The sequence below is a fragment of the Anopheles merus genome, chromosome 2L (assembly GCF_017562075.2).
Source record: "Anopheles merus strain MAF chromosome 2L, AmerM5.1, whole genome shotgun sequence".
NCBI lineage: Eukaryota > Metazoa > Arthropoda > Insecta > Diptera > Culicidae > Anopheles > Anopheles merus.
In genome coordinates, this window is record NC_054083.1 from 39,550,385 (window position 1) to 39,568,122 (window position 17,738).

At 45.6% G+C, this 17,738-nt stretch overlaps 3 protein-coding genes across 3 annotated transcripts; 1 reads left to right on the plus strand and 2 right to left on the minus strand.

Moving 5' to 3' along the window:
• The first annotated feature begins 8,020 nt into the window (after positions 1 to 8,020).
• LOC121592755 (carboxypeptidase B-like) lies at positions 8,021 to 9,291 on the plus strand. The gene is made up of 3 exons (XM_041914515.1): positions 8,021 to 8,172; positions 8,243 to 8,659; positions 8,733 to 9,291. Exons 1-3 carry the CDS (start codon positions 8,086 to 8,088, stop codon positions 9,189 to 9,191), a joined length of 963 nt encoding a protein of 320 aa, XP_041770449.1. The 5' UTR covers positions 8,021 to 8,085; the 3' UTR covers positions 9,192 to 9,291.
• A 4,385-nt stretch (positions 9,292 to 13,676) lies between these two features.
• LOC121591731 (carboxypeptidase B-like) lies at positions 13,677 to 15,395 on the minus strand. Its single transcript, XM_041912596.1, has 4 exons — positions 15,277 to 15,395; positions 14,962 to 15,177; positions 14,626 to 14,904; positions 13,677 to 14,543 (listed from the first exon to the last, which is right to left on the minus strand). The coding sequence occupies exons 1-4, from the start codon at positions 15,357 to 15,359 to the stop codon at positions 13,838 to 13,840; spliced, it is 1,284 nt and encodes a 427-aa protein (XP_041768530.1). The 5' UTR covers positions 15,360 to 15,395; the 3' UTR covers positions 13,677 to 13,837.
• A 506-nt stretch (positions 15,396 to 15,901) lies between these two features.
• Positions 15,902 to 17,512, minus strand: LOC121591730 (carboxypeptidase B-like). Its single transcript, XM_041912595.1, has 4 exons — positions 17,389 to 17,512; positions 16,654 to 17,326; positions 16,485 to 16,583; positions 15,902 to 16,413 (listed from the first exon to the last, which is right to left on the minus strand). The coding sequence occupies exons 1-4, from the start codon at positions 17,463 to 17,465 to the stop codon at positions 15,943 to 15,945; spliced, it is 1,320 nt and encodes a 439-aa protein (XP_041768529.1). The 5' UTR covers positions 17,466 to 17,512; the 3' UTR covers positions 15,902 to 15,942.
• Positions 17,513 to 17,738: the final 226 nt, after the last annotated feature.

A 17,738-nucleotide genomic window follows, 5' to 3' on the forward strand; every position in this document is an offset into this window, starting at 1 on the left:
ACTTTTCCAGTCACTTGCACGTGCTGTCTTTCATCTTTAACCGAAGCGATGCATTCGAAAGCCAGCCAGCCCCCCGGAGGCACTGGGAGCGGGTCGGAATGCTATCGGCAATCACACCACCACTGTGTCGCCCACAGTTCCTGTAAACGAACTCGATGATAACTCTACTCCGGTCGGGCAGGCAGACATGCTGTACTGTTTTTAGTAAATGGGTAAAAATACCTTCACCCTGGAACGTTCGTCTACGTACTGAAGTTGTTGGTGGATGACGTAGTACGCTGGCTGGAGCCATACGTACTCTCACACCTGAACCATTAACAATGACCGGAATAGCTATTTTCCGATTTTACACGCCCCGGGGATTTCACCGCTACAACAGTTGGCAGCCTGGAGCAGAAACCTTGCGTGCAGTAACATTTAAAATGTTTTCGATGTAGTGCTTAGGAGCTGGGGTGAGCTGCGGGCTACAAGAAACCGAGAAACCCACAAAACAATCCTCAATCAAACAGACACATACGCTCGACATGAAGTGATAAAACAAAACTGTTCTACGGTGGCAGTCGAAGTGGGATTAAAGGAAGTGTATTATGGAGTTTTTCTCTATTGTTCTATTGGTATTTGGATGTTTGAAGTGCATGCTTTGTGCACATGATGCAGCATTCAAGGCAATGTCTTCACCAAAAATGCTCCCCCAAGACATCCTGTTTGATGTGGATCAGTGTAATCATAATTATTCCCAATGTGTACGCCTTGGTAACTTGGTAGTCATTTCTGATGAAATGTATAATTATTACAGTTTTAAATTATAGTGCATTTGTATATCTTATCTGCTGAAGTGTACTTCATTTCTGCTGAATATACATATTCTCAACAGATAACCCAAAAGTAAAAAGCCAGCTGCTGATGAAGCCTAATTCAATTATCAACGTTTACCGTGACAATTATTCTGGCGTCACGGGCAAGCTCTACCACCGATGCAGACCCATTGCCCATTGGAAGAGGGAAAGTATCGCTTGCTTACAACCATTTCCCCTGCGTGCTAGATCCATCTTCATTATCCGGGTGCTTTAATTTTAATCTAATTTCATGCTTAATTTTCTCGAGTTTCCCTTACACCCGGAGCTAAAGAATGGTCGGAATAGTGGAGAGCACAACAAAACACACACACTACGGTCTTTCAAGCTGCTTTAAGCGAAGCTGGACAGTTTCTTTGTGTGCCCATTAAAGTGTACCCTTGAAATGGGGGGTGAACAAAAAAAAAGCATCTCCCGCTTACCCATCAGCACGCATAATCGTTAAACTTTACAACCAGCGGGCGACAAAGTTGAACCAACCAGATGACTTCGTTGGCGGTAGCAGACAGGCATGCGGGGTTTGAGGTTTTTTTGCACGACTATTGCGTTGTCTGCATCGTTGTGTAATGCTTTCAAGAAAATTAACTAACCCCAAGAACCAAACATTGTGATAATCGAAATCGTTTGAAGATGTGTAACAAGATGATGTGTACAAAACGGTCGAGGCTTGTAAATTAGGAAGTATTGCTTGGGAAGAAAGGAGAAATGTGTATGTATTTGACACTTTTTACTCATAATTCAATGTTTCACAACATTCAGCGAATCTTTTTTTTTTCGTAATACATAATCCTGATTCTTGTGTGTTCTTCAATTCTGCTTAATACTGATTTTATGTCCTTCAATGCTGCCGCAGTGCAAGTATGATGTAAAATTGCATACTTTTAGGCGTATTATCTTCACGCAGGAAATTATTTTATTAATGAATTTTCACTGACATAATCTTGCTTTACAAATCGTTAGTTTCGTCAATTTCAACAAAATTGAGCTTCTATACAAAATAATGAATGAATAAGAGTACAAAAAAATCCTGTTTACCTTTCATTTTTTCAATTAACGCACAAAGTATTCAATACAGGAAAAGTCCAATACAACTAGCCACCTAGAGGTGCGCATTTTTCATACACTCTCAAACTTTTCCAATAAATCAATAGCCTTCCTTTTATTGCTCATCTCAGTACCGAACGAGCAGTGCCGGTGCACTGCATTTTTACCCAAGCGTTAAGCAAGAATACCTCAACTTGCCCATACGAAAGCAAACAAGCACATGCACACTGCCTGACCTGCCTTTGCTCCTCATTCCCACCAGTCCCGTGCTGCATGCATGTGAGTGAAAAACTTTCCTCACTACACAACGAACCGGTACAGCACAGTAGGCGAATCACAGTCAGCAGCGAGACAATTGAAAAGTACAGTGCCGCGACTACAGCACGGCACACTCCACGGTATCGCCATGGCAACGTGCGCCCTTGATGCGCGGCACAGCCGGAGGGAAAAGGATTAAGCAGAATTAAAGTCTCCCTGGTGACGCACGCAGTGTTTTGTTTTCATCTGTGCCGCACCGCGTTGTTATTGTAGTCCGATTGGTAAAGGCGCACAAACCGCCCCAACCGATGCGGAGATGCATGGGAGGCCCCCGCATTCCACCAAGAACCATGGTTGTCACCAGCAGCACAACGCGCGTTGCAATTCGCTCAGCATGGGTGGCAAACGACGAAAAATTGTGACTCGTGACGGTAAAATCATGACCGCGTGGTGAAACTTTCTCCGCACACTGGTGGTGATGATCAGCATCTGATAGTGTGGTGTTGCTGTTGCTTTCTTTTGCACGCCCAACGTCCCAACAGGAGTGGAGGTGATGGAAAAAGTTGGCAATATTTTTTCATTTCCATGCCTCAACACGTGCAGTGGCGGTTGCATGGTCACGATGGGTGGTTGAGGCAGAATGGGGGATTCGCGACAACGAAGGATACCTCTTCTTGCACACTGTGGTACGGGCGGAACTGAGTCTTTTCTGGGACAGATTCAGAGTTAATATTTTATTGTTGTGCAAATTGAATTTTAGTTTTAAAATTAAACTATAATTTGATCGTAAATCTATATGATGTTCAATAAAAAGCGGTATTATTTTAATTTTGAACAGCTTCACAACCATTCACAACCATTTCTTTAACAAGCTCGGTACACAAGTCTTGTTGCGCCTAAAGGTATGCAATATCTCAGGATGTCGTCTATATGCTGTAATACTGTCCTTCAGGTATAAATACTTACCTCTATCTTATGACGTTTGTTAATACTTTGCCTACATTCAACATGAACTGAATGATCGGATTATGTTATTCATTCCTATTCTGTGCATTTTTTCAAGTACACAGACTCCATAATGCATTCACTATACTCCACCAAGTACGTTCTTTTCAGCGCTTCCTTAATCCATTATTCAAACATCAAGAAGGTAAATCTTTTCCCTCATTAGCTGTTTGCTTTCCACTCTGCAAATGTCTTTGACCCCTTCTAGATGATTTGCCCATCATCCTTGCCAGCGCTGTTCCATTTCATATGCCTACAGAATCACTGTTAAATGACGTGTATTGAGATTTATCGTTTCAAATTCAAATCGCCAAGCGAAATCATCCACCCGGCTTCCGGTTAATTGTCCCGCACAAGCAAAGAGACGGAAACGGACAAGGGCAACTATGGTAAAAGTAAGGAGAAAGCAAACGAAAATCGATTTAATTTTCTCATTCGAAAATAAATTGAATTCTTTTTTCTTCGCTCCAGCTCGTTCCCTTTCACCTTCGCTCTAGGGCGGTGAAAGGTCTGATTTATTTGTAACACGAAACCTGAAACTAACCCTAAACCCCTGCCGTGATTGTCTTTTCGCTCTTACATTCACATCACATTCTTTTGGAAGTTCTCGTAGGCGTAATATCAAAAGCGAAACGGAAGGGAAATTACATCCTACTTTTCAGTGTTCCACTAAAACTGAGCATTCTCATCAGTGACGCACAAAGCGGACAAAGAAAAACAAACCATCCGAACACGGGCGCAACACGATCGATCGTCCGAATGGGAGGGGTGGATGCCCACCTTTCGATCTGCTGCGACTGAGCTGGGAAAGGGAAATGAGGGTAATAATTTACACTTAACAGTAGATTTATTTGCAATCGATTTGTTTCTGGTGCACGCTGTGAGCAAAGGAAAGAAAGTGGTAATGGAATATTGGGGCGTAGAAGAATGTACAGAATGTTTAAAGTGATTTTATTTGATTTGAATTTAGCAGTAGCTTTAAAGCACAAATGGGTCTGTGTAGTTTGATTGGCAGAAGCTCCAAATTGGCAAACCTCTGAAACTTTTAATGAAAACATGATCCATTATGTTGCTGTCTCGACCCCAAGCGCCTAAATGTATACTAGATGTATTATGTATGCTTTGTTTTTTGTCACATTTTCTTCTTTAAAATTTCTTTTGTAGCTTTGTTTCATTTCTGTTTGTTTCTACAATGTTATATCAAATTTTTATTTTTTATATCTCCTCATCTATTACGAATACCTTATTTGTTTGTATTAAATGGGTAAAATTATTTGAATTTTATAACATAAAAGAACAAATGTTATATATAAAAGAACAAAACCAACTTACTACAAAATTATACCACAAAAACAGAAACACTTCATAGAACAAGTAAAATATTTTATTTATACAGTCATAAAATGACAATAACTGCAGATTTCATTTTACTCTTCCGACGTATCTCGCTCACTAGCAACCCCCTTTAGAAACGCCCACAGATCGAATGAGATACACAAATGTGACTCCATCATCAAGGTCAAAACTAATGAGGCTCGTGTTGCAAACTGCGTAAATCATTTACAAATATTCATTTACATTTCTTCTCACTTCCACTATCCCCTAGTTCCTAGTTCCCAAGCCCCCAGATGCTCACCAGCGTTGGTCGTTTGTATCGATTTCACTGATAGCAAAAAAGTCTCCCACTTTACAGCAGAAACACAGGCAACACAAAATGCGTTCCACCGTGGAGCATGCTTTCGCTTCGCTTATTGGTTGATTTACTATCATTTTCACACCAGCCCTTGCGTCACAAACTGTGTGTATGTGTGCCAGTGAAGGAAATCAAAAGCGGAAAATTGACCCCAAAACGTGACTGCTTGAAGGGAAGGAAAAACAAGTGCACAAAAAACACGTTATCTTTCCATACGGGTACACGGGCAAAATGGCAACAATACGTATTGTGTTACAGGGTTGGCTGAGGCTGAGTTCCCTCAAGAAAGCACCCCCTAGGGAGAGAGAGAGAGAGAGATCGCATAATGGTGGCAACGAGAAAGGGCGTCGAAATCAGCATAACTGCCACTCTCGTATTGCATGAATATTGAAACAAAATACCGTTCGTTATGCATATCGTTTGGCGCGTGAACCAAAAGTCCTTTTTTTTGTTCGACCTTCTCTACTGTGGATGCTGGTGTGGATTTGGGCTAGTACACTGGCGAGGTTGCTCAGGACAAGTGGGAACCATTTGAATTGGGCTTATCGTATGGGCGGGAGACTCGTAAAAATTGAGGTAAACTTCATTTTCCTACCCAATCGAATTATCACACATGCCAATGGGAATGCAGATTGTGGAGCATAACGTTGTGCCATAACGTTACATTTAACAGAGATAATACCAGTTTATTCAAGGTAAGGACAGTATTAAGGCATGATGGCTATGTTTTACCGAGTTGCGAATGTGTTTTTTTTGTCACCTGATTGATCATTTTGTGTTTGAAAATTTAAAACATGAATCAACATTCCTTTCTTCTTCTATAATTATTCTCAAGCGCCTAAATGTATGCAATAACGAATTATTTGCATTGCTTCTACTGCTAGCATTAGTAACAGTAAAAAAGGCTGCTTACAGCAATAGAACTGTGATTAAAGATTAAGCTTCGGTGCACAATTTACTTTACTGTTCGTGAGCTGCTAAGTGTATAAATATTCGCTCCGAACAGCTCTACCCCAAACACCAACGCTCCAACACTTCGTAAAAGGTTCGCCATATTAAAGCTTCCCCTCCTACCGGCTCCCACGAGAACACCGAATGCATAAGTTATGCATCGTCTGGGAACCGTAAGCAAACAAACAAAATCCCCTGCCCACACCACAACGAACGTATCATGTACGGGGGAAGCATGTAAGACACGACACTCTGGTGAAAAGATTTATAAAGGATTAAATTTTATCTTGCACTCCATGGTCACGGGAGAGGCGATTTTCTGACTCGGGTTTGCAGGTTGTTTGTGCGATGGTTGACTGAAAATCCACCGTAGCATATATGTACTTAGGACGGGATGAAGAAAGATGGACTTTGAGAATGTAGCCGATTGGAAACTAGCTTAAGAGATTTAGGCATTACTTAAAGTTTATAATTTTAATAACTTTTTGAAGTTATAAAATTAGCACACTTGGCCAATCGTCCCACTTTAAACCAAGTCACCCGAAGCATTGCGTCCATTTTCCAATATGTAACGCTGATTCAGCAGATGCCTGCTGAAATCTATTAGCCTGCGGTTTAGCACTAGCATGCACTACGTGTGCAACAGCACCCAGTCACGCATTACGCATCCGAAACAAATGCCATCGCCACCATCACCGTGGAAAGGACAGTGAAATGGAAAGTTCTAATTAATTGCGCCCATAAATCATGGCTAACAATAACGAATAATTACCGAACAATGTGTCAATGAGTTATGCCCGGTCAGTCGGTTTGCTGAGGGTTTCTCGGACGCACACGGGCGCAGTCGGTAGCCTAGCATTCCAATGTCAACGCAGCGGGCTCGTTCATGGGGCCCGACGGATGACGGTCAATTTGAAACGTTCGCTGCATGTTGCTTTTGTGTAGAAGGCACACAGCAGCTGAAAATGGCTCAATCAGACCACACATGGCCGATGGGCTTCTTAAGATGCTGAACGCTTGGCGATGGGCTGTAAATGGGCACGTATTGTGTGTGATTGCGTAACAAAGCGGATACAATTGTTTCCATGCCGAGATTTATTGGACACTGTGAAGCGATGAGTTGAGTTGTATTTGTGAATAAATTAACATTTTCTTTTTAATTTTAAGGGTCGTGGAAATTTAATTTTAGCTATATTTGTTAATATTTATCTACTTTGTAACAATTTCTTTATCTTTGATAAGTAACAATCCGGCCGAAGCCATTCCCTTTGAACAAAAAAACTTTGAAATTAATCCACGATAAGGCTGGAAGGAAGCTTTCAGAAAAGAAATATATATATATTGCATACTTTCAGGCGTTTAGTACAATGCGTCTAATTTAGCACAATGATTGTAATTACAGGCTGATTGTGCTCGTGCTTTGCTTGGATTTTCGGGGTTTCAATAACAGAAATGTTATTTTTATGTAACGTAAATTACCCCTCGTTAATTCTGAAAATGTTCAAAATAAGAAATGATCTCCCTTGATCGAAGATTAACGAAGTATAGGACAAACATAATTAAAAAAAAAAAACAAACAAATATGGAAAGGATTTTGTAACTTAATACAGGCCATTATAAATAAAACTGATGAAACGCATGCATGAGTATCATGCACAGAACCATCCAGAATTTCACCACAATGCCTAAAAACCACATGGTTTCCGCTGCATAACATCTCCACAGTCCAATGCCCATCGCTTTGCGATAAGATACAATCAACGCCTAACGACTTAAAATCTTACGCAAACAACGAATGGTTTGTTTTATTGCACCGATTATCTTGAAAAAAAAAGCCCGTTAATCGCTTACGTAGCAAAACGCCGCACTAAACGGCAGTGGCAATCATAACGGCCGACCGTAATCCGTTGCGGATATCGCACAGTGTAGTACAATGTTGTGCAGGCGACACCCTAACGGCTATGATAACGGGTATGCCGAACCCGTTGATTTCAAACAATCACACGCGTTCAAATGAGCGGCAATTAGGGCAACGCTTACCAACTGCCTGCCTGCGATATGTGCTGATTGTTACCGGCTGATAGAACGCTGGTCACGGAATGCAGATGTGGATATTGCTGCTGAATTATTACTACTGAGCGTGCACCGTATCGCTGCACTGTTGCTATCTTGGGACTTTTTGGGAGCCTATCGTGGGCAACGGTATATAAACGGGGGAAGGTCAGCTTTTGGTCATCAATACAGTTTGCGCGGCTTCCGATCGGCACAGTTCACTCCAAGATGCGTAGCATTCTCGTACTACCGCTGCTCGTGGCCCTGGTGGCCGGAGCCACGCTTGACTTTGAGCACTACTGGACTGCTCAGGAGGTAAGCTCGCCTTGTACGTCCTTAAGCTTTCCTTTCTAACCATCAAACCTTTTTGACTGGCTGACGCTAGATGAACGAGTACATTGATGAGCTGGTGAGAGACTTCCCTACTATCGCCACGGCTGTGAACGTTGGCACCAGCACTGAGGGGCGCCCGATTCGGGCGGTGCGTGTCAGCAAGAACAACGTCGCCAACCGGCCGCTCGTGATCGTGGAAGCTGGTCTGCGTGCCCGGGAATGGATCTCCCCGATGTCCGCTAACTACATTCTGCACGAGATCGTTGAGCATTACTACGAGTTCGAGCATATTCTGGACAACGTTAACTTCCTGATCGTGCCGCTGGTCAACCCGGACGGGTATGAGTTCTCGCGCACCACCAACCGGCTGTGGCTGAAGTCACGCAGCGTCAACGGCAATGGATGCTTCGGTGTGGATCTGAACCGCAACTTTGGCCACCTGTGGAACACCGTCGGTGGAAGCAATGATGTAAGTCGTGTGGTGTGAGCTAGCTTTTCCTATGTGTGTGTGTACTAAACCCAAGCTCATCCTGTTCTTTCAGCCCTGCTCGGATAGCTTCGTCGGTACGGCAGCCTTCTCTGCGCCCGAAACTGCTGCCCTGCGCAATCTAATCCAAGCGAACAGCGCCAACCTGGCTCTGTACCTGAGCATCCAGTCAGCCGACCAGATGGTGCTGTACCCATTCTCTCACAGTGCCACCACCAATCCGGCCAATGTGGCGGAGCTGCGCAATCTTGCCAACAGCGTTGTGCTGACGCTGATGCGACAGAATGGACGTGTGTTCACTAGCGGCGGTGCGGGACTGCTGCAGACGCCTGCCTCGGGCAGTAGCATTGACTTTGTGGCGGGCACGGTTCAGCCCGATCTGGTGTTTACGCTTGAGACCGGCGCTGGTGGTAACTATGGGTACGATGTGCCCGAGTCGCAGATGGCTGAGCTTCTCAGCGAGACGACGTACGGTTTCCTGACGATGGCGGAGTACGTCGCCAACAACAAGTAGAGGAACGTGATGGGAGCTTTCTAACGATCTGGAACTTGTGTAAGGGAAGGATGTGGATGTAATATAGTACGACACAATATAAAAAAACATAACCACAAAAACATGAAAAGTACTACTTGGTGTGTAATTTGATCAGCAGAAAAGCATCCGAAGGTGATTGTTAAAAAAAGCGTATTAAACCTAGGGGTTATCCATAAATTACGTAAAACTAAAAATTGTTTCGTTCATCATCCTTAATTGCATTAAAATGTGTGTATTGGTCCTAAAAGTACTAAATATTCGATCACATGCTATTTGATTTTTGTTTTAAATTGACTGGTTGTTCAACACTAATAACGATGAAATATCAATTCTGTGGTTTGGATAAAACGAATAATTCCAAGACATTCTCATTTTGTTCATTCTTATGTTATTCTTATGTTTATTTGAAGTAAAATTTACCAAAGTCATTTTACGGCAGTATTTACATCTTTTTCACAACAATAGAGAGTTTTTGAAGATTCCTCCCTCCTCCTTCTCTTCCTCCTTCTGATCCTTCTCCTCTTCAGCCAAATAAAAAAAAAACACTCTTCACCATTGTGAGTGTATCGTATTGGACGGTTGGACGTAATTTATGGACGCCATGATTGAAATGCAATTCCGGTTTGAAGGACCAAATTTAAAATTATTCAAAAAAAATTAAATTAGATTGGATATAGAATAGAGAATAAATAGTATTCAGTTATTACTTACTAAAGAAGTGCTGACTTCACATTAAACCCCAAACAGTTATAAAACTATCAATGCGATCACGTTTACCCAACATATGTTACAATATTGGTCCTGTGAAACCGACACCGTTGAATATTAAACCAGAAACCACAATTTGTTGACGCATCCTTCTCAGAGCTACAAAAGCTTAACAAACGACGTACACTTTTAGATACAATTCTGTTTCAGCTGTTGAACTACAACAACAAGAACCTGCTCAAGCGACCTGGCACCCCATTCTATAGATTATTAGTACCGTTCTTCAATTTGATCGCTACTCAAAAGCACCATTACGCTCATCCATAATGTACTCGGGGGTAAAGGTAAAGGAAGTGCATGCTGTTGTCAGCACATTGGCATCACTCGCCAAGGGAAAGTTTGTGGCCCCTTGTGAAGCACTCTCCAATGAAATCTTTCCCGTGAAGTGGAGTGGAGTACCTATCACCGTACAGTGCAAGCAGAAAACAGAAGTCCTGCCACATGTTTTCCACTCTCGTTCTCGCCTCAGACCCACATACAGTCAGGGCAGGATTTTATCTCTTTTTTAAGCCAAATGGGGCTTTATGATATGTGAGCTTGTGCTTGTGTAACACCCAACCCCACTGGATAGGGAGGGAAAAGGGATCGGCAAAGGGAGAAGCAAATGCATTTTGATGAGGATTCGATGTTAGGGAATTTACCCACAAAACGTTTCCTTTTTTGGACGCATACAACAACAACAAAAAACTGAGCCTTCCGGGAATTCGATGGAGTTCTCGGTGTGTGTGTGAGTTTTATCCCTTTTCTTTGCATTTTTTTTATAACGCCAAATCATGTGGTAGGCGTTTGGGGAATGCTTACCGGTTGAATTGATGCAAATTGAAAGGTTTCAGCTGAATGGGATGAAACATGGGAAGGATATTTGGTGTTGTTTATTCATAAATGTATGTTTTGTGAAGCATTAATACCTTCACACCTATTCAGGGCGATTTATTTGACACTCAAGATTGAGGAAAAGCAGCTTAATCATGTCTTAGGAAGGATTTGCGTGGAATAACACAGTTTGTAGATGAAAAAGATTACAATTAAACCCTTAATGTTGGGGAAGAGATTTCAATACATCATTTTTCACAAGTTTACACTTTAACAACAATGCATTGCAATATTTAATTGCATCTCTATCTCATCCACTTCCGACATTCAATTACCACAGCCGCAACAGCCCCTTTCTGCTGTTGCATGTGCAAACACCGATAAGCAAAAATACTTCCGAGCCACTGGGGGGGAAAAAAGCACGTCGATCGTAAAAAAAAAGCAGCAAAACCAGCAGCAAGAGTAGCGTCGTAAAAATCCACCCCAGCACACATAAAACAAAGCACCAAACCAAAACCGAACACCATACGCCTAACTTTCGATTGTCTCATAAATATTAATGACAGTATCAGAGATGCAAACTGTCCAGCTGGGGTCAGAGCGGCAGGATCGAAACAGGGGAGGCAAACTTTTCCCTTGTTTCCGTGCCCTAGCCCTAGATGGATTGCAGCTTGGAAGCGACAGAACAGAGCGCAAGAAGAAGGACAAAAAACCCACAAACCACCTTGTCACGACCACCAGCAATCCTCCGCCTTCGTAACGGGTGGGAGAAAAATCGTCCCTGTCCAGGTTTGCTGGTGCGGTTGAATAATTGATTAAAATTTATCGTGAAATTCAATATCGGACATTATCGAGTCTATTACTTTGTGCGCTTCCGGTGAACAGATTGCTTGATTTACTTCCCTTTGCCTTCCCTTTGCACTGTACCCAGCTCAACGCGAAATGGCAGGGGAGTACTAGTAGAGAAACTTTTTAAGCCTACATTTCTACTCCTCCAAACTCCCGGCGCTTGACGCTTAACGTGCCAGGAAAAGACGGCCCACAGTGGAACTTTTCCACAACTACTCTACCATTTTATGGACGTTTTTTGTTTGGTCCTTTTCCATTGTCGACACTCATTTGCCATTTTGGTTTTATTTATTCTTTCCGCCCCGAACGATTCGACTTTTAGCTCTGCCCCGCAAAATGGCAAATGACAAGACGGCAATCTATAAACACAAAAGCCCATCAGCTCAAGACTTGAGTGGTGGGAAAAAAAACTACCAACCAAAGCTGGGAAAGGATGGGATGAAGGTTAGTGATGAGGTAAAAGTTGCTCGCACCACCATTCCTCTAAGATTCGAACTTTATTTTCCACAATACCACAAAATATGCCGGGCTCCGCCCAAGAAAAGGCTGAGAATAGCCCATCACCTCGAAAGGAAAATACGGCTCACGATGAAAGAAAAGAAAACAATTACGTGATAATAAAAATTTATATTTGCATTTTAGCCTGCTCCTGGCGAAGTGGCGAGAAGCGCTGAAAGGTCTAATAGTGACACAAACCAACCTACAGCAACAACAAAAGTGCGATTTTTCTATAGCTAAAGTTTATCCTTTTTTGGTTAAAAGAAACGAGATGGAAGCGAAAACTCTCTCAAGCCCATGTTACGATCTCTGCTCATCTCTTTAACTCCATCTAACCATAAACTTCCAGTCCTGTTTTGTTTATGAAAGAGTTTTGCACCCTTATTTCTCTACCCACGCCAACGCTAACGAACGAAATTGTTTAGGCGACACTGGCACCGGTTTGGCACAGCCCAAACCGCACCCGAAACCATGCCTTCGATAATGCTAATGATTTATGAGCGCCATTTTTGCAACAGCGACGCTGATTGCATTCAGTTTAGCCGCGCCGCACCGTCGCTGTCGACGAAAAGAAGAAAAGCGCCTAAAAGTATGCAATCGCTGTACTAATTTCACCATTTAAATGCATAACAATAGAGGCCCCGGTCCCGCAGCCGGACGTTGCTCGTTGTTGTGGGCCTGTAGGAGTTGAGGGGGTTGAGCCAAAAACTGAACAGCAACGCCCTGAACTTTTAGCGCGCTTACAATAGCCTTCATCGGCGTCAGGTTTATGTCGACAGTCGTAAGGGGGCGAACCCGAGCGGACAGCGTTAAGTTTAGTACACAGCCGTGGTACAGTGTGTGGTCCAGCCTATCGCGCCCGTATCGCGGTGGCATTTAAAAATGGCTCCAAATTAAGTGTAAACAATGGGCCTGGTGAAATTTATTTACAACCCCAATGCCCTATCAAAACGTCGTTTGCATGTGGCGCGCTCTAAACGCCTCTAAATCGAAACGGTTGGTCCTGCCCGCGTGAGTGTTATGTCGGCTACTTTTTTTTTTAACTACCTTCTTATCTACTTCTTGTTACTCTCGCTGGTCGTTATTTATGGTGTTCTTTTTTTCTCTACAAACCAAACAAACTGTTCCGATTGCACTGATAAGGCAGCGCTGGCAGATATTGGCGAAAGGTAGAAAGTGCCCGCGAGCCTCTGAAGTCACCTTAAGCTGGGAGTGTGCTTAAGGGTGTTTGGTTTGATTTGCAGTATAAGCTCCCCCTTCGCTGACCACACGAAGAGGCTGTTAAAAATTATAATAAATGTTTTAAACACAAAATTATAATGCCCTTTTTACAGCGCTTGTACCAGTTTATGGGCCTGCAGCTAATTATTTGTTATCGCTCCGTTCGTCATTCACAAAACAAGCTTCCCACCGCTCCACCGTACATTGTACGATATTCTAATCAAACACACACACATTTGTTTATCAACTCGCTGCTTTCTCAATAATGGAACACCTTCCCCGCGAGCGATTAGCGAGACGCCCAGCCACCGTCTATTGCAATGTCAAAGCAGAGCGCGATAGCGTAACTGCTACAATGGTTGATTTATTGCGACTGCTCAATAGCAACGACTTTGCTGGTACAATTGATAATCAATCAACGCACATCGGACATCTGGCTGATTAGCACACACACACACACACACACACCCTTCCCTTTACGAAGTCACCGACAGTGTGCCCGCATGCTGCCCGAACACCTTCAGCAGCTCGAACGTCTGCGAGGTAACGCGCGCCAGCTCGGCCGCGGGCAGATCGAACCCTTGCGATCCGCCGCCCGTCAGCTCGAGCGTGTACGAGTACGGCACGCCCAGGCTGTACGCGTAGTCGTCCGTCGCCCCGGAAGCCGTGTACAGAATGTCGGCCGAATTGCCCACCTCGTACTCGGGCCCGCCGGCCGCCACCAGTGCATCGCGTGCCCGTTCGCCCAACCGCTGCAGATCGTCCTCGTTCGGGGCGTGCAGGAAATCGTAACCCCACGGCCACAGAATCATCTCGCCGTACGTGTGCACCGCCAGGTACATGCGAATGGCGGCCTTATACTGATCCATCAGTCCGACCAGTGCTTTGGTTTCGTTTTCTGAGGAAGCGGCATGGCCGGCAAAGTTGTTCGTACACTCACTCGTCGTACGATCCCACTGGAAGGGGAAGTTGCGGTTCAGGTCCACGCCGTAGCACAGTACATTGCCCGGCGAACGGTTCTTGCGCCACAGACGGTTCTGCTCGTGGGTGTAGACGTACCCGTCCGGGTTCGCAACCGGCACGATGACGTAGTCCGTGTTGGACAGCTGCTCGGCGTACTGGTCCGAGTGTTCCACAAACTCGTGGATCATGTACATGACCGACATCACGCCGGCCCATTCTCTGAAGTTGAAGATGCAACCGAGAAAGAGAGAAGGGGAAATTGAGCATTTGTTGGGACACTGTTGACAAGCTCTCACAGTACCTGGCATGAATACCTCCATCCATAAACACAATCGGACGGGTCTGATCGACTGCACCCCTGGTCGAGATTGTGATGGCCTTGATGGGGCGATCCTCATGCGTACGACCGATCTCCGAGACGCGCACCAGCCCATTGTACGCCACCGCCAGCTCGTCCAGATATTCGTAGATCTCGTCCAGCGTCCAGAAGTGCTCGAAATTAACAGTGGCACGCGAATTCGAGTCACGCCTCACACGCCGACCGTGCTCCACATTACGCCGCTGCTCGCGATTCAGCAACCTGCAAGAAGCGCCCCATTGCAATACACCACCAGCGATCACCCAGCACGCTACTTACTCCTGCACATCCTCCGCCACCAGATCGTACTCGATGTCGTGCTGCTCCAGGAACTCTTCCACCCGTTTGTGATCCTCCCTGGTCACCATGAGGCGTGCGCTACGGCCCACCTTCGGTGCATCCCAAAAGTCCACCTCAATCTCCTGCCCATTGCGCCACTTGAGCAGCACCGACAGCTGTTCCGCCGTTTCCGGGCGCACGTTGTACAGCTCGAATCTGCCGAAAAAAAAAGACAAATCGAAACAACAACAGACCAGTTAAAGACGACACAAATGTGATCGCCCAAACAAGGCACTCCTCCCATTCCACACGCACTCATGATAAGAACCGGCTTTGGCGAATGCCAAGGCCAGCAAACAGCCGGTCACGAATGTTAGCCGCTTCATTGCTTCGCTCATCCACTGCCAAACGACAACTGGATCTGATGCTCGGGAATCGGTGCCCGTTCGGTTCGGCCCTCATCGGACGTTGGCTTATCTCTCGCACAATCATTATCTTACGCGTGTTCACTGCTAGCGTCACCGCGTGCCGTCGCGGGTAGAACATAAGTGAAATAAATATATCACAACTGGAGCTCGCTCAATCGCTCGCCAAACACCGGGCGGTGCTCATTCTCGCTGGTCAAGCCGTAGGATCAATATACGGACGACCCGATGCGTTCGGAGGGTTTCGGCCGAACGGGTGGGGAGAGACTCATTTATCTAGATTCAACCTTATCGGACGCATTGTTATTGCTTCTTGATTCGATTCGGCTCCGGAGAGGGGTTTTGTCGTTCAGTTCTTGTTGCTTTTTTTTTTTTGCACGAGCATCGCCTATATACGAGCATCTCTCAGGTTATTTATTGCGATATTCAAATTCGATAGCGATTACGTGTGCGGAATGTGTGCGTGTGTTTTTAAAGAGCGGCGAGCGGTTCGTGGACCTCCACCCACTGATGTCTCTTATGTGAGTGTCTCTCTCTCTCTCTCTCTTGCTTGGTTCTACGGACGCTTGCTAATCTTCAGGCTGCCGGCGTGCATGCCAAACACCTTCATCATCTCGAACGTTTCCGCCGCAATCGGCTCAATCTGGTCCGGCTCAATGATGAAACCATAGCCACGGTTTCCGCACGACAGCTCCAGCGTGTACGCGTACTGGACACCGTACGCACCGTAGATGAAATCGTCACTACCGGTGGCGAGATACAGAAGACCCGATGCCTGCCCAACGATGTACTCGGGACCGCCAACGTTCTTGACCGCTTCGGCCGCCTCCGTGCCGAGAGCGTGAAGTTCGGCCTCATTCGGAACGAACTGGAAGGTGAAGCCGTACGGGTAGAGGATGTATTCGCCGCAGCTGTGCAGCGATAGGTACATCTTGATGCTGCGCGAGAACTGCGACATCAGCAGCATGAGCGCTTGGGTTTCCTTCTCCGAGCCGGGCGTACGGCCAGCGTATCCATCCGTGCAGGACTGTGGAGGTAATACAAGGTGTGCTCGGATCAGATCCTTGTTTGGGTATTGGACATTGCAGGCTAACTTACATGCGAAGTGTAGCCCCAGCGGAATGGGAAATTACGGTTCACATCCGTACCAACGCACATCACATTGCCAGCAAAGCGGTTCTTGCGCCACAGACGGTTCTGGAATTGAAAAGCATCATTCAATAGGTTCCAGAAGATCCTCTCTAACCAATCCCCAACCCAAACTCACCGTCTCGTACGAGTACACATAACCATCCGGGTTAGCCACCGGCACAATGATCCAATCCGTATTGTACAGCAGATCCTCATTCTTGTCCGCACTCTCCACCAGCTGGTTGATCAGATACAGTGCCGACATGTGCGAGGCCCATTCGCGCGCATGCACACCCGCATCGACCAGCACGACCGGGCGCGTCTGATTGATATGCCCATCTCTTGAGACCGTAAGCGCCAGTATCGAACGGTTCTCGTACGTCTGCCCGATCTTCAGCACGCGCACCAGATTCGGGTACTGGCGCTCCATCCGGTCCATATAGCGATAGATCTCGTCCAGCGTCCAGAAGTGCTCGAAATCGATCGCATCCTCGTCGAGCTCACCCTGGGTGCTGTTCGGCTTCTGCGGGACCTTCTGGGGCCGGCGGCGCTTGCTCAGGATGTGCAGGTTGCGCTTTTCCTGCTCGTGCTCGAGCAGCGACTGTACGTTCTCCTCTACCAGCTCCGATTCGAGCTGCACATCGTCCAGCATGGCCTCGAAGTATTCCTGCAGATCGGGCTGCACCATCACGGTGACGCTGTCGTTCAGTGTGCCGTAGCTCCAGAAGTCCAGCTTCCCGTCGGCGTACCAGTTGTGTAGCTCTTCCGCCTGTTCGTCATCCTCGACGTACAGTGAGTAGAGCTTGTAGCTGTTAGGAGGGATTGTGAATTGATGAAATAGCACAGTTCTTCTATTGTGCAGAATACCTACTTTTCGAACTTTTGCTGCTCCGCCCGGCAAACGGTGCCGACGGTGAACAGAAACACCACCACCGCGAGTAGCTTCATTGTGGCAGCGGGAGTTGCAGGAGTCTGACTGACACGGTTGCAGCGCGACCCGCAGCCATATAAACTGGATGCGGTTCTTGCACACAGACAACATCTCACGACAGCGAACCCGATCACCAATTTCACTAATTGTAAGGGAGGCGTCGTGATAGTATCAGGAACTGGGTGGCCCGAACGCTTGCGCCCGATTGTATCGATAGCAGTATATTAAATAATAGATAACTAACTGTTACAATTACCATAACGTTAATGAGCTCTGTAGCAGTGCATGTC